The 16768-nt window shown below is 40.2% G+C and overlaps 1 protein-coding gene across 2 annotated transcripts in view; it reads right to left on the reverse strand.

Annotated features, from left to right (window-relative positions):
• Window positions 1–16768, reverse strand: part of LOC132823459 (E3 ubiquitin-protein ligase SH3RF2-like) — a 79615-nt gene that overhangs the window by 59084 nt on the left and 3763 nt on the right. For both annotated transcript variants that reach the window (XM_060837346.1, XM_060837345.1), the window contains exon 2: window positions 15630–16037. In XM_060837346.1, coding sequence (XP_060693329.1) covers window positions 15630–16022 — 393 coding nt within the window. In that variant the 5' untranslated portion in view covers window positions 16023–16037. The remainder of the gene's footprint in view (window positions 1–15629; window positions 16038–16768) is intronic.

Genomic DNA, 16768 nt, shown 5'->3' on the forward strand with positions numbered 1-16768 from the left:
GATTATTACTTTTCTCCTTTCCCTGGCTTACTATCATTCCTTTTTCTGCCTAACTGTCTTTCTCTCTGGGCTCTGTCTGCGCCTATCTGCTCATGTTTACCTCCAAAATAGCATCTTTTCCTCGCCATAAACTTTTAGATCTGGTCTATCTTGATTAAGTTCTAAGTTGGAGAAAGGCCTATTTTGATGGCATTAGGCAAGAACTTTCATAAGCTGTTTGGGGGCAGATGTTCGCAGGCAAAGGGATGGCTGGAAAATAGGAAATCTTCAGAAATGAGATAATGAGAGTCCAGAGAAAGTATATTCCTGTTGGGTGAAAGCAAAGGATGGTAGGTATAGGGAATGCTGGATGACTAAATGAATTGAGGGTTTGGTTAAGAAAAAGAAGGAAGCATATGTCAGGTATAGACAGGATAGATCGAGTGAATCCTCAGAAGAGTACATAGGCAGTAGGAGTATACTTAAGAGGGAAATCAGGAGGGCAAAAAGGAGAAATGAGATAGCTTTGGCAAACAGAGTTAAGGAGAATCCAAAAGGTTTTTACAAATAGATTAAGGACAAAAGGGTAACTAGGGAGAGAATAGGGCCCTTCAAAGATCATCAAGGCGGCCTTTGTGTGGAGCCGCAGGAGATGGGGAAGATACTACGAGTATTTTGCATCAGCATTTACTGCGAAAAAGGATATGGAAGATATAGACTGTAGGGAAATAGATGCCGACATCTTGAAAAATGTCTACATTACGTCGGAGGAAGTGCTGTCTGTCTTGAAAAGTAGAAAAGTGGATAGACCCTCAGGACCTAATCAGGTGTATCACAGAACTCTGCGGGAAGCTAGGGAAGTGATTGCTGGGTCTCTTGCTGAGATATTTGTCTCATCGATAGTAACAGGTGAGTTGCCGGAAGACTGAAGGTTGGCTAACGTGGTGCCACTGTTTAAGAAGGGTGGTAAGGACAAGCCAGGGAACTATATACCAGTGAGCCTGATGTCGGTGGTGGGCAAGTTGTTGAAGGGAATCCTGAGGGACAGGACACACATGTATTTGGAAAGGTAAGGACTGATTAAGGATAGTCAACATGGCTTTGTATGTGGGAAATAATGTCTCACAAATTTGACTGAGTTTCTTAAAGAAGTAACAAAGATGATTGATGAGGGCAGAGTAGTAGATGTGATCTATATGGATTTCAGTAAGGAATTCGACAAGTTCCCCATGGGAGGCTGGTTAGCAAGGTTAGATCTCATGGAATACAGGGAGAACTAGCCACTTGGATACAGAACTGGCTCAAAAGGTAGAAGACAGAGGGTGGTGATAGGTTGTTTTTCAGACTGGAAGTCTGCGACCAGTGGAGTGCCACAATGATCGATGCTGAGTCCACTACTTTTCATCATTTACATAAATTATTTGGATGTGAGCATAAGAGGTATAGTTAGTAAGTTTGCAGATGACACCAAAATTGGAAGTGCAGTGGACAGCGAAGAAAGTTACCTCAGATTACAACAGGATCTTGATCAGATGGGCCAATGGGCTGAGAAGTGGCAGATGGAGTTTAATTTAGATAAATGTGAAGTGCTGTATTTTCAGAAAGCAAGATTTATACACTCCAAGAGAGTGTTGTTGAACAAAGAGACCTTGGACTGCAGTTCGTAGCTCCTTGAAAGTGGAATCGCAGATAAATAGGACAGTGAAGAAGGCATTTGGTATGCTTTCCTTTTTTGCTCAGAGTATTGAGTACAGGAGTTGGGAGGTCATGCTGCAGCTATACAGGACATTGGTTAGGCCACTGTTGGAATATTGCGTACATTCTGGTCTCCTGCCTATCGGAAAGGTATTATGAAACTTGAAAGTGTTCAGAAAACGTTTACAAGGATGTTGCCAGGGTTGGAGGATTTGAGATATAAGGAGAGGTTGAAACAGCTGGGGCTGTTTTCCCTGGAGTGTCAGAGGCTGAGGGGTGACCTTATAGAGGTTTATAAAAATCATGGGGGACATGGATAGGATAAATAGACCAAGCCCTTTTCCCTGGGTCGGGGAGAACAGAACTAGAGGGCATAGGTTTAGGGTGAGAGGGGAAAGATATAAAAGAGACCTAAGGGGCAATGTTTTCATGCAGAGGGTGGTATGTGTATGGAATGAGCTGCCAGAGGAAGTGGCGGAGGCTAGTATAGTTGCAACATTTAAGGGGCATTTGGATGGATATATGAATAGGAAGGGTTTGAAGGAATATGGGCCAGGTGCTGGCAGGTGGGATTAGATTGGGTTGGGATATCTGATCGGCATGGATGAGTTGGACGGAAGGGTCTGTTTCCATGCTGTACATCTCTATGACTCTATAATTTCTGAAGAAGTGTTACTGGGCTTGAAACATTAATTCTGTTTTCTCTCTACAAATGCTGCCAGACTTGCTGAGTTTCTACAGCAGTTTCTATTTTTGTTACAAATCTTCTAGTGCACTGGCATTATGAGGCTAAGCGCTCTGATCCTATTTCGATGCTCCAGCATCATGGATCCAATCCCTTGTTCCAAAACAGCTGAAAAAAGGAAGCTCTTTGCAACTTTGAAACTGATGTCACTGTAAAGACCCAAATGTAACAATGGTGCAGGAAGGGTTTGAATTGATGGCAGGTCAGGGCAGCTGTACCTGTATTAAATTGGGAAGGAAAAGTAGTAATGGATCCTTACAGGCATTCACAAACAACCTTCACAGCTCAAAATGTGTTATGTTCCTTTCAACCATAGAATATATGAAGCCCGGGGTATCGTTAATCACAAGAAGCAGAGGAAATGATGGAATGAACCCGACTCATCTTTATTTGCTACATCTTTAATACACAATGTAGTGAGGTCAATGATAAACATCAACAATGCAAGGAAGTTGTTCTTTTTGGAAGCATGAGCACAATGGGTAGGTGCATTGTGGGTGTACAGGAAGTCAGTGAACAATCTGCTGTTGTCATAGTATTGTCAGCGTTAAAGAAGATATTTTGCACTTTACTGTAAGCAACCATCTACACTCAGAGAAACAGATGAATCCTCACAAGTCTATAAGCAGTTAAGTCCAGAAGCAGAGATACACATATTACAGAATCACTTTATGAATTATAATGTACTGATATTCTGCATTAAGTTGATGGATATTGTAGTTGACACATTAAGCCTTTTGAGATTTCACATTAGCCGGAGATGAGAATAGTTTCAGTCACACAGTAGTAAGTGTGTTTTCAGGTTTTTTTTATTCCTGGAGAAGTTATGTATCCAATAATTACCAAGGAACAGTTCAGACTTGAAATGCACTACCTATAGGGTGGTGAAACCTGAAAGGAAGGAGGACTAACTGGAGTGCTCTTTGAACATTCAATGTGCTGAATAGGATTCTTCTGCACTGTACTACACCATGATTTTTTTCTTTCTCTAATATCACACTGCTCTTTAGAAATCTAAGACTTGATATTCTACCTTACTGCTTTCAGGTATATTCATGGTCATCAGAACACTGGCTTTACAAACATATGACTTAAGTACAGAAGTAGGCCTTTCAGTGGGTGACACCATTGGCTTTTCTTAAACTTGACCGTATCTGAAGTAAGCACTTGGCTCTGACAGGATAATGGGATTCCCAAATGATGGGATATATACTGATACACAATACACATATATCTGTATATGCATACCAACTCAAAGTTCCAAACAGCAAAAGTATCAGTTTGTTAACATGCAGTTGATGTTTGGTGATGCATAGAGCAACATGCAACTCAATGTTTGTTCTCTGGTAGCAGTCTCAATGTTTCCATTCTTTGCTTTATTTGAGCCATCAAGAACCAGAAGGTAGTTTCTTTTTTAACAAGGCTACCCTTTACACATGGCTTCTGACACTACTCCACACCACCCGAACACACAAGGGGAGTGCTGGTAAAATGAGAGCTCTATTGGCACAAGCAACTTTGTGGAACAAATCATTAGTCAAGAGCTCCATTCCTTGATTGCTTAGTGGGAATTTTATAATACTCACTGGAGGGTGTCTCCAAATTCCTCGTGATCTGTTGTGTGCTACACAATCTGGTTCACACAGGAGAAAACAGTCTTTGCCACTATTTAATGTCTGTGGGCATTGGGATGAGGAAGAAGAGGAGGACAAAGCGGTAGAAGAGAAAGAGAAAAGGGAAAAGGCATCTTGGAAGCCATCACTTTGATGGTCCATCTGTGAGCAGGTAATTAAACATAGATTCCTTTAAATATGCTGCCACTTTGCTGTTCCACTGATGCTTAGCAAAAAGCCCGAAATAAAATTTAGACAATAAAAAGAACAAAACAGCAACCAGCAACAAATGCAAAACTGAATTTTTCAACCAGATGCATTTTCTTAGCCAGGTGAATGCCTTTGCCTGACACACGGTTCCTTCCAGAGTTTCCCCAATGGCACCAGCATAGCTGACTGTCAATGGGGGAGACTGCAGAATGCTCTGAGCAACTCTGGGCTTTGACAGTTCCATTGCTTTGGGCTGTTCCATTTCAAAATGGGAGGCAACATTCTGACAGCAGTGAGAATAAGAATACATCATCCTGCAGTAGGACAGCAGCTTTGTGCATGATAAAGCTACAGTCACTTCCCAGAGGGGCACCTCAGCCATCCTCAATCTGCATTGAAAAAAAACTTCCTGGAATATTCTAAGACTCAACAAGCCTTTTGTGCATTGGTATTAGCCCTTATTTCAAGAGATCGGAGTATAAGAGTCAGGAATTCTTACTGCAACTGTACAAGGTGCTGCTGAGATAACATCAAGACTACTGGGAGCAGTTTTGGTCACTTTATTTAAAGGAAAGATATCATGAAAGGCAGTTCAAAAAGGTTCACTGGAATGATCCCTGGTATGGAGGGATTATTCGATGAGCAAAAGTTAAACAGGTTGGAACTCTACTCACTGGACTTAATGATCTCACTGAAACCGATATAATTCTTAAGGGGCTTGACAGGGTATATATGAGAGGTTGTTTCCCCTCACTGGGGAATCTAAGACCAGAGGACATAGTCTCAGAATAAACAGGCATCAATTTAAGAGAGTTGTGAGTCTTTGGAGCTCCTTGCCACAGAGAGCTGTGGAGGCAGAGTGTTTGTGTATATTTAAGGCTGAGATAAATAGATTCTTGATCAGTAAGGGAATGAAGGGCTAAAGGAAAAGGAAAATGGCTGTGAGGAATGTCAGATCAGCCATGATCCTACTGAGGCCAAATAGCTCCTCCTGTTCCTATTTCATTTGGTCTTATTATCTGGAACCACGATTCTGCTGAACAATAAACAGGCCTTGCAATAGCAATCAGCATGGCTTCAGTCTTAGCCCTCTGCAGCAGAAGTCAGTTAGGGGTCAGGTACATTGAGCAGTGTATGAGGTTGGTAGGGATGAGGTGACGATTGAAGTTGTATTTACTAACTTTTACCTGTTAAGTTCTTCTTGGACATGATGGCTAAACACTTTCAGTTGAGCTTTCGGGTTTCTAAATATCATTCCGTTTCCTCCTTGCCCCTTGAAAGGCATCACCTTTCTCATATCCTTCTCAGCATTCAAGTTTTGATGCCTTTGGGACTGCATTAAGAGAATCTGGGAGGGCTCTCAGGCCAAATGATGCTCCTCTTGTGCCTTCTCCAAGATATTTCTGAAAACGGTTCTCACAGCTGCTACTACTTCTTTACAAAGTACACATTTGAATATTGTTGAAAAAATAGACAAATTTTGTCAAAGCATTTCATCTTGCACTGTTCTTGACAACTACAGAAAATACCAAAGTAAAGAAAAAAAAATAACATTTATATTATATGAGAGAATAGCTGATTGGTTGGAAGTGGTCTATGATTGGTTAGAGGCGTTACCATGGGCATTACATCAGTTAATAATGACTGACACTTAATTAATAAGCTAAATTTTAAACTAGGCAGACTAACTCTGATTAGTCAAGATTTTGATCTGACAATTGAACCAGACAATGTCTGTCATGTTATTTGCTACATTGAAATAGACACAGGGTATATGTTTGTTCTTTTTGTATGTAAAAACAAGGCCCTGTATTGTATAATTGCGCCTTTCACTACAGGGTCATCTGACAATCCTAAATTGGCTGTCAGCAGAGCTCTTCATACACTCAAGATTATTTAACAAATATATAATTGCGGCATCATACCTAATGTTCCACAGCGTGTCATGCATTTTGCAAATACTAGCCAGTTGGGTATGATCAGTATGTTGCTTCTTGCTAAGAGCTGAAAAGCTATACTGTTTGCCAGAGTTTGAGATGAATGGCATATGTACCCAGCATCACATAGGCACTGAAATTCATATTCCACATAACTTATTTGCGTGACAAGCTGATCGTCTTGACATTTGATGGCAGTATCCCATTAATGGCAAGCACTATCCATGTTGCAAAGGCTTTATGTGTTACTTAAATTTTGAGCTCACTTACTCTTCCAGGGCACTTTCTACAACCAAAAGTGAAGGCTTTAGAACTGTTCATGAGTTTACACGTTATACAGCAAGAATGATGTGTTTAGGACAGCCACTGCACAGCTGACAGCCTTTTCTCAGTTAATTTCTCACATCAATGCCTTCACTGATCAAAATCAGGGTGACTAGTTTCAGCGACTAACGCATGAAGATATTCAGTTTTTGTTTAAGATTCCCCACCCCCCCACCCCAATTTATTATCATTTAAATAATAATCTGATTTCCTCTCTTTGCTACCAAGTGGATAACGTCACATTTATCTACATCAGAATTCAAATGTGAGATTATGCATTTTGGCAGGAAGAATAGTGGAGCTGAATATTATTTTAAGAAACTGCTACAGAAAGCCCTAGAACAGAACAATTTGAGAGTCCTTGCTCCCCCTTATCAATTTTGATAGGAACATATTCAAAGACCTCTATCAGATTTATCAAACATGATTCCCCCTTCATAAATCTATGTTAACTCTGCTTCATCAATTTTCTAAATATACAGCAATTACATCCTTTGTAATAAATTCCAGCATTTTCCAGTTTCTACTGATCTCAGGCTAACTGAAATTTTCTCACCCCCTCCTTTCTTAAAAAGTGGAGTTACATTTGGAAAATTCCACTCTGCAGGCAGCATTGAATTAATTAGAATTTGAATTAGTAGAATGTTAAAAGATATTCACTAACACATTCATTATTTGTGTTGCAATCTTTTTCATATTCCAGGTTTTTGGGTCCCAGGATGTATTGATGTTCATTCCCATTAATTTCTTCAATTTTCCTGTTTTACTAATATTAATGTTATTCAATTCACTCACTACAACTTTGGACTGTTATTATTTCAGGGAGACCTTTTCTATCTCTCTCACAACAATTTCGATCTTTATTAAAATTTCAGACAGCCTTGTTGATTTTCAACATTGGTACACTTTTCTACTTGAGTGCCCATTGAGTTTTTGTTTTTCTTGAATGGGATGTGGGCATTACTGGTAAGGGTGGGACTTCCCCAGTTGCCCTTGTGAAACACTTTAATAGATCCTAAGGCCATGAAACGTATGAGCTGTCTCCTTTTTCCTGTTATTCTGTCCACTACCAAAGATATGGATTCTTCACATTCCATGCTACTTAAAAATTTCCACCTAATGTGATAATCAATTATTTCAAAGTCATGGGCGAAACTATGCTGAATCTATAATGATCGTCACCTTAACATTTTTGATGTAGCTATCCTCAATATTAACTATCATAATTGGCATATTTGAATCTTTTCAGTGATGCACAATTTACAAACTCATCGTCTACAAGAAGAATCATGATTGAACAAATATATTTCAATTGGTCCAAAGCAACATAATTCTGTATTTATAAAGGTACCTTTCTGAGTAAAATGCTCCTGAGATGCTTTGTCAAACATTTCAAGTTTGTGTTTCAAGTCAAATGGGGACATGGTGGGCGGCACGGTGGCACAGTGGTTAGCACTACTGCCTCACAGCGCCTGAAGACCCGGGTTCAATTCCCGACTCAGGCGACTGACTGTGTGGAGTTTGCACGTTCTCCCCGTGTCTGCGTGGGTTTCCTCCGGGTGCTCCGGTTTCCTCCCACAGTCCAAAGATGTGCGGGTGAGGTGAATTGGCTATGCTAAATTGCCCGTAGTGTTAGGTAAGGGGTTATGTAGGGGTATGGGTGGGTTTCGCTTCGGCGGGTCGGTGTGGACTTGTTGGGCCGAAGGGCCTGTTTCCACACTGTAAGTCTAATCTAATCTAATGATAGAACAGATAACCAAAGGTTTAGTCACAAAGGTAGATTTTAGGGAACGTCAAAAGGGAAGAAAGAAAGGTGGTGGAGTGCCAGGAAGTTTTAGGGAGGAAATTCCAAAGTTAGGGGCTCTGGCGGCTGAAGATATGGTTACCATTGGTGGAGTAAATTAAAACTGGGATTGCTCAGAAAGCCAGAATTGGTAGAGTACTAATGTCTCAGAGGGTTGCAGGGTTGGAGGATATTGTAGGGCTGGAGGAGGGGGTAAGGTCATGGCAGGCTTTGAAAAAAAAAGCTGAATAATTGGTTTAGTGTCAGGAAGCAGAGAGTGATAGCTGAAGGATGTTTATATGACTGGAAACCAGTGCCCAGAGGTGTACCACAGGGTTCAGTGCAGGGTCCCTTCCGTTTGTTGTGTTCATTAATGATGTGACACAAATGTAGGTGTTTGAATCAGTAAGATTTGGTGGTCAGTTGAACAGAACAGCAACAAATTGAATTTAATACTGAAAAAAAAGTGAGGTACTACATTTTGGAAGGATTAACAAGGCATGAGGATACACATTGAATAGTAAGAACTTAGAAACTACAGAGGATCAGATGGACCTTGGTGAGCATGTCCATAGATCCTTGAAGGTAGCAGGATAAATAGATAAGGTACTTAGGATGGCTTATGGGATACTTGCCTTTATTTGTCGAGGTATTGAATACATGAACAAGGGGGCTATGTTGAAGCTATATATTACGTTAGTTAGGACGTGGCTGGGGTATTGCGTGCAGTTCTGGTTGTCACACTAGAGGAAGGATTTGGTTACACTAGAAGGTGCAGAAGAGATTCACCAGGAGGTTGCCTAAAGTGAAGCAATTCAGTTATAAAGACAGACTAGATTGGCTAAAATTGCTTTCTATAGATCAGAGAAGGCTGAAGGGGGTGGGGTCCATTAAGGTGTGCAAAGTTCTGATGGGCATTGACAGGGAGAACTGTTTACTCTTGGTAGAGGGAAGAGGCAAGCGTGTGGTGCTCAAAAAACAGTGGGTCAGGCAGAATCTGAGGAGCAGGAAAATTAACGTTTAGGGCCAAAACCCTCCATCAGGAATGAGGCTGGGAGCTTCTTGGTAGAGGGGTCAACAACCAGGGAACACAGTTTTAAGGAAAGGCGCAGGAGGTTTTGAAGGGATTTCTAGCAAAGCTTTTTCACCCAGAGAGTTGTGGGAACCTGGAATTCACTGCCTGTTGGTAGAGGTGAGAACCCTCAAGACATTTAAGAACTGTTTAGGTGAACACTTGAAATGCTATAGAAAACATCATCTGGGTTACGTTCTGGGAAATTGGACTAGAGTAGAAGGATGTTTGATGATATGCATGAACAGGATAGGCTGAAGAGCCTATTTCTATACTGTAAAAATGCTATGACTCACAATCTGCTTGGTTTAAATTTAAACAAAGCTTGGCAGTTATCTGTTAGAACTATCCTTTCATACACTATAGGTGCTGCTTTCTCTTTATTTTGGCATTTGTTGTGAATCGGCCCGATGGGTGCAAGTCAAAAATCTTTGAAGAAGCGTGACCTTTTTTTTGTCAGCAATGCTTAAATCCTGTGCTACCATCTCACCATAAGTACAGACGAGCTGTGACTTACACTGGCCATGTTCCTCCTGGACTGCTTGCTGAGTTTGTAATCATCCAGCTGTGCATTTAGTGCAGGGCTGCGCACTTAAATCTTTGAGATCAGCAAACCGTACAAACCATCTGTTGTCCCTGCCATCCTGACTAGGCACAGGTTCATTATACATCATGACTTCAACATCGTGTTAGTTGACCTTATCAAAGTTTTAAAATCATACATTGCCTGATTTTCTGTAACATTGCCATCTGCTAGAATAGGCTAAGACACAGAGGTGGGAAACCTTTTCATGTTGGAAAGTTGCATTATGTTAGTTGCAATCTAATAATTCTGCATTCAAGAAACTTCAATTATATATTCTTCAAAATTCACATTATTTTGTAAAAATCTAACTACTATGTACTAACTAACTAAAAAGAATGAAAAAAAAGTTAATTCTAAAGTTAACTAACCTTTTAATGACTTTGTTGTGACTGATTTTTGTAGGAAAGCATTTGAATATTTGGTTGCAGCATGGAGGTCTGCAGTTTTAGCTGATCCTCTAGATGGGTATCCGTCATTTGTGACCTTAAGGGCGTCTTGATTTTGATTAAGTAGGAGAATGCAGATTCGCAGCAATAAATGGATGAAAAGCAAGAAAGCACTTTTTGTGCATGCTGCTGAAGGCATGGGTATTCTATTGCATTTTTCATACTTCAATCGGATCTTTCTTAGCGTCAAATAAGGACTTTAAAATATCATCTTCTGAAACCTCAATCAATTCCATCTGTAGTTCTTTAGGAGCCTTGGACACATCAACTAGGTGAGGTTGAAATGCTAATTTGAGTGTGATGTCATGATTCTCAAAGTCAGAGAACCTTTCATTGTATTCTCCAATTAATAAATCTATAAAAGCTGCGTATTCTTCAAATGATTCACAAGAATCCTCCTGTTCATCAATGACTTACCAATCTTTTAATTGTGGCAGTCAGTCTGTGAGGATTATTTAGTTGAATTTTCTTTTATTCTCTGGTATTTTAAATTCATTCGTTTTAACATTAAAATAAAAATAATAAAAGGACAAAAAAAATTAATAAAAAAGATTTGTTCTGCAAACATTGGATTCATTCAAAAGGCCACACACAATGGCCTAGAAGACCGCATGCGGCCTTAAGGCCGCAGTTTCCCCACCCCTGGGCTAAGATAACCTGGGTTTAACCTCTTAGCTGTGAGATGACACCCTAAATCTGTACTACCTGAGTACTGTCAAAGAGGCTTTCTCAACCCAGGTATTTAAGATTGCACTAGAACCTGACTAGTTACCTTCTGCTGAAGGGCAGACCACTGCTAAATAAGTAAAGCTTTGTTAAGAACATGGTAACTCTGTATAAATAGCTGGCACACGAAGAGTAATTCTTGCTAGGAGTGTAATCTGTGTGATTAATTAGCACAGTGAGGATAATTAATGCCTATGGACATTTGGTACAACTAACTCAGTTAGTGCTGTGAAGAATGTGGGTAATGTACTGGTTTGACCTGAAGAGATAGCTAACACAATATGTACAGCTGGTAAATGAGGGTAGTTGGCATTGTGAAGCTAGCTGGCAATCCAAGAATAATTAATACTGAAAATGCAGATGGCACAACCATGGTACTTAGTGCCTTGAAGGTATTGACACAGCAAGAGTGGGGCAGACTATTGAATTTTACTTAGAATTCTCATTATAAATGGAGCCTTCAATTAGGGCTGACACACTCCTTCAGTACTACAGAGAGTGGAAATATTTCATTTTTAACAAATAAGATCTTGCTTTTGTTTCAATACAAATAAACAGGGAGAGTGTGTTTGTCTCATTTTAAACATTACTGTCTGTGACAGTGTCAAACAAGTCATGTTTCTACTGACAAGAAATGTTTCTAACATGGCTTGATCATTTGCTATCCTGAAGCTAAATCTTACAATACAATTCCTCTTATTGCTGAGGGTCTTAAGCATTGATAGTAAGTGCATTGAGCCATGCTTTTGTAATCCTTGCTCAGTTTGATCTCTCTTTACAAAATAATGTATACAGGACAGCGAACAGTTTTTTTAGTAGGGTTTGCTCTTTGCCGTTGATCTGCGCGATCACAGATTGTAAAAGTGATGTTGCTCTGATGCAAGACCTAAGGGGATACTATTTGGACATGAGCAGTCTGCTGCACAAACCACAGTGTCAAGCAGGTTTCCTAGGCAACGTATTACAAATAACAGACATGATAGCAGAACACTTGAATCAGATGGATGGTAAAATTATGTGAAGGCTTACTGGTGTCTTCGAAATGACATTAATAAAAAAATCCCTTTGATTCAGTCAGGGCAAATTAGATTTTATTCCACCCTCATAAAGCAAGATAAAGGGTTGTGGGTAGATGATCAAGAACTTAAATATGGTGATAAGAACGTAAGAAATTGGAGTAGGAATAGGCCATCTGACCCCCCACCCCCACCCCCCGGCCCCTGCAACCCCCCCCCCCCCCCCTTCCAAAGTCTGCTCCGCCATGCAATAAGCTTGTGACTGATCTGTTAGTGGACTCTGCTCCACTTATCCACCCTCTCACTATCGCCCTTAATTCCTTTACTGTTCAAAAATCTGTGTCTTAAAAACATTCATCAAGGTAACCTCAACCAGTCCCCAGAAGGGAATTAAGCCACGGTGGCTCAGTGGTGAGCACTGCTGCCTCACAGACCAGGAACTGGGTTCAATTCCCACCTCAGACAACTGTCTGTGTGGAGTTTGCACATTCTCCCCTGTGTCTGTGTGGGTTTTTTTCCCGGGTGCTCCGGTTTCCTCCTACAGTCCAAAGATGTGCAGGTTAGGAGAATTGGCCATGCTAAATTGGCCATAGTGTTAGGGGCATTAGTCAGGGGTGAATGTAGGAGAATGGGTCTGGGTGGGTTGCTCTTCGGAGGATCGGTGTGGACTCATTGGGCCGAAGGGCCTGTTTCTACACTGTAGGAATTCTAATTCTGACCTTTTTCAAAATTTAATCATGGGATGTAGGTATTGTTTCTCAGTCAGCATTTATTGCCCTTCCTTAGTTGTCCTTAAGAAGGTGGAGTTGGCACTGCCTTTTTGACCACTGCAATCCATTTGGCAGAGGTAGATCAGATCTGAGCTCTGAAATCCTACCAGATGTGGACTCCCAATGGCATTCGGGAGGCAGTTCCAGGATTCTGATCCAACAACATTGAAGGAACAGTGATCTATTTCCAAGACAGCATGGTGCATGACTTGGAGGGGAACTTGCAGATGGTGTTCTTTCCAATGGAATTGTACTGGTTACCTTTTTAATTTCTCACTGCAGTTCAGAAGCTGAGGAACTCAGAATCATAGAGAAATTTTATTAATTTAGGCATATCAGACACAGTTATATCATAATGTATGCATGAACTACAGCTTTCCACTCAGACAGATGTAGGTCATGGGGGTGGCAAAAGGACTCCCCAATATAAGTGGACATCTTTCCTTTCTAGGTCAGCCTTAGGAATGCCCCATATATAGTCTACAAGGAACATTATCGCCTATACTGTACAAAATTTCAGTCTTTACAGGAGAAAATCTCTTAAAATAAAAACCCACTCATGTCTGGCCCAAATATCTGTTCCTATTTGTCAATTAGTTTAATTTTGTAAATGTTTCCACTGTATGTTTTGCTAGGCTCCCCCATTATTGAAGATGGGGGCATTTGTGGAAGGTCCTCCTCAGTGAGTTGCTTAATTGCCCATCACCATTCATGACTGGATCTGGCAAAACTTTAGAGCTTAGATCTGATCTGTTGGTTGTGGAATTATTTAGATACGTCAATCACTTGCTGCTTATGCTGTTTGGCATGCAGGTAGTCCTGTGCTGTGGCTTCATGCTGGTTCATAAGCTATAATTTGGCTGATGTTGATGGTCCACAATGTTTCTTGCATACCCTGTCTTGTGTTGCTAGATCTGTTTGTAATCTATAGTATTACAGCCACAAAGCACAATAGAGAGCATTCCCAATGTGAAGGCAGAATTTTACTTGCACAAGTACCGTATATTGGTGATTTCACTCAATACTGTCATGAACAGTACGTATAGGAGGCAAATTAGTGATTGAATCATCGAATTTACAGTACAGAATGAGGCTATTTGACCAATTGTGTCTCTATCAGCTCCCAAAAGAGCCACCTAACTCAACCCAATCTCCAGACCTTACCCTGGTGCCCTCTAAATTCATCAGTTTCAAATTTATATACCCAGCTCTCTTTGATGACGACAAGGTCAATTTTTTTCTTTTTGTTGGTTCTTTCAGTACCTGCGACAGGAACAGTCCAGCAGTTCTATCTTTCAGTTTTCAATCAGTTCAGTCAGAATCAGACACACTTTATGATGAACATTTAAAGCCCTCATCCAGAGTACATAGTGTGGCCTTGTCACCCTCCCAGTGGTGTTTATCAGAGAGAGGGTGTAGATGGCAATCAGCAACTGATCCCAGTTGATAGAAATACTAGATAAGTTAGATCCCAAGGTCACACTAGGCTGATAAATACATTCTTGTCAAACATTTTTGTTTACTGCAGAAATCAGTCACTGAACATATTCATAAGAGGCCATAAGCTACTTTTTACAAATGAATATAAAATGTATTACACAAAAGATAAACTAACTATGCTGTGGTATATAAGAACACTTTGATATGGTCTCGTTACAAATATCATAAAGAAAGATTCCACCCTTTTCCCTAACAACAATGACAGATACTGAAACCTCTCTGAAGAGTTACCATTGTGTTAGCTTCCTGCTCACTTGGCACAGCTGTAATAGGTTTCCTTTCAGCATATTTCTGCATTCACCTGATGTTGTTATGTTCTTTTGTGTGTTTTCCCCCTAGATCTACTTCACCTCAATAATTAAAAGGGAACGATAACTTCACATCTTCAGCAGCCATGTAGAATGGCTTTACCCCGGACACCTCTACAGCCTTAATTTTTGGCTTCCTTACTGCTTGGACCACTAGCAACAATGCTCTTAAGGACCCCCTCCTTCTAAATGAGCTTGTTTCTGTCTGAATGAACTCTCCTGCTCTCTGTCTCTCTGGGCCAGGTAAACACTCTAGCAACTATCTCCCTAGGTGGCTTGCTGCTCATGTTTCTAAAGTTGCTTGTTTTTTTGGAAGAGCCTTTTTAAAAAAATTCACTGCTAAAAATTTACTTTCTGACCTTTTTAAAAGCAAAGTATGTCTTCATTGAACGGGAAACAAAAGTCCATTTTCCTTTACTTTAGAACATAAACTCTCAAAAACAATGATACATTACGAACATTCATCACATGCTCATTTGGGTAATAATAATTGTTATTGTGTACGAGAGCACTACTTTGTATCCGTTATCTTTCTATGACAGATTCAGAAAGAAAATGAAGAAGACTGACTTCTTGTGTTTGTATGAGCACACGAGTAGCTGTTCTGATTTAAATGTCTTCCTTTTGATTTGGAACATAAAGCTTCCAAATGTATTTTTATTAGATCAAACCTTCTGTCAGACAAATAAAATGAGGCCATCTCTTGGCCATCTAGGTATTGGAAAGGAACAATTTCATCATAGAGGCAAGAAATGCTTGAGATTCTGTATAACTTTATCCACTTTGTTTACTGACTCATCCACTTTCACCAACCTAGGTTCATCCCTATAGGTTCAATCAGGGTATTTTCTGTATGCTTGCCTTTAAAAATGTTTTCACTTCACTCTGCATGATAAGAATGAAATGGCTTAATCATTACCTTCTCTATGGGGCTCTTGGCTGCGTTCACCAGACTAGCTTGCAAACCTCTTGTATCTGTGCTTCTTTGTCCATGTTCCTGATTTGAGGGCGTCTGAGGCAATCGATCAGGAGTGATCCTGACATTGCTTTGCCCATACTTAATGCCATCCAGCAGGCGAACCAGTAACAAGTTAACTGGCAGCTCTTCAATGCTGCATGTAACTGGAGTCCTGCATTCTGGGCATCGGAGTTCCTTCCTGGCATTAAATATTCTCTGGAGACATGGTTTACAAAATGTGTGCTGGCATGGCAATACTTTGGCAGTAGCATCTAGCCTTTCAAAGCATACAGGGCATTCCAGCAGGTCCAGCAAGGCTAGATCATCCATTCTACTTCCACAATGCCATGTCATCAAAATACGATCACTCTGAAAATCAAACAAAGCAAAGGTCCAATTCATTTCTCAAGCATTAAAATGATATTGATCATTTGCTATGAATCTGTTCATATTATTATTTGGAACTGAGTTTTATAGTTCATAAAACTCATTTCTTTCCTGTGCCTGAGCTTTTTTATTATTGATTCACTTTATTTATTGCTCATCCTCAGGCCTATTGAGAACCTGGTGTTCAGGCATTTTCTTTAATCACCACAAACTCGATGGTTCAATATAACTGGCTGATTTGCTAGGCCATTTCACAGAGCAGTTTCAATGTTAACTATATTTCTGTGGCTCTGGAATCACGTGTAGACAATCACAGATAAGGTCTGCAGATACCTTTCCTTCAAGGGTATTAGTGAACTAGATGTGTTTTTACAGCAATCCATTTGTTTCCTGGTCACCACAACTAATGGTAGCATTTTTTGAAAACTTTGCATTTACTTATTCAAATTCCTCAAGTGGTGTGAAGAGGTTTTTTTTCATTTTCCAACATTAGGAATGCTGACTTCAATGATTGCTAGTCTAGCAACTAAATTACTATACCATAATACTCTCATAAGGTAATGCATGAAATGCACAATAGCATTCACATACCATAAATCATCAAATTGCTTTCTAGATAACTTCCATTTCCTTCCTCTAAAAGGATATGTTTACTCATCCTGAGATGTAACACTACACAGAAATTATAGCACAAAAACATCCCATTTGGTCCA

The sequence above is a fragment of the Hemiscyllium ocellatum genome, chromosome 16 (genome assembly GCF_020745735.1).
Source record: "Hemiscyllium ocellatum isolate sHemOce1 chromosome 16, sHemOce1.pat.X.cur, whole genome shotgun sequence".
NCBI classification, from domain to species: domain Eukaryota; kingdom Metazoa; phylum Chordata; class Chondrichthyes; order Orectolobiformes; family Hemiscylliidae; genus Hemiscyllium; species Hemiscyllium ocellatum.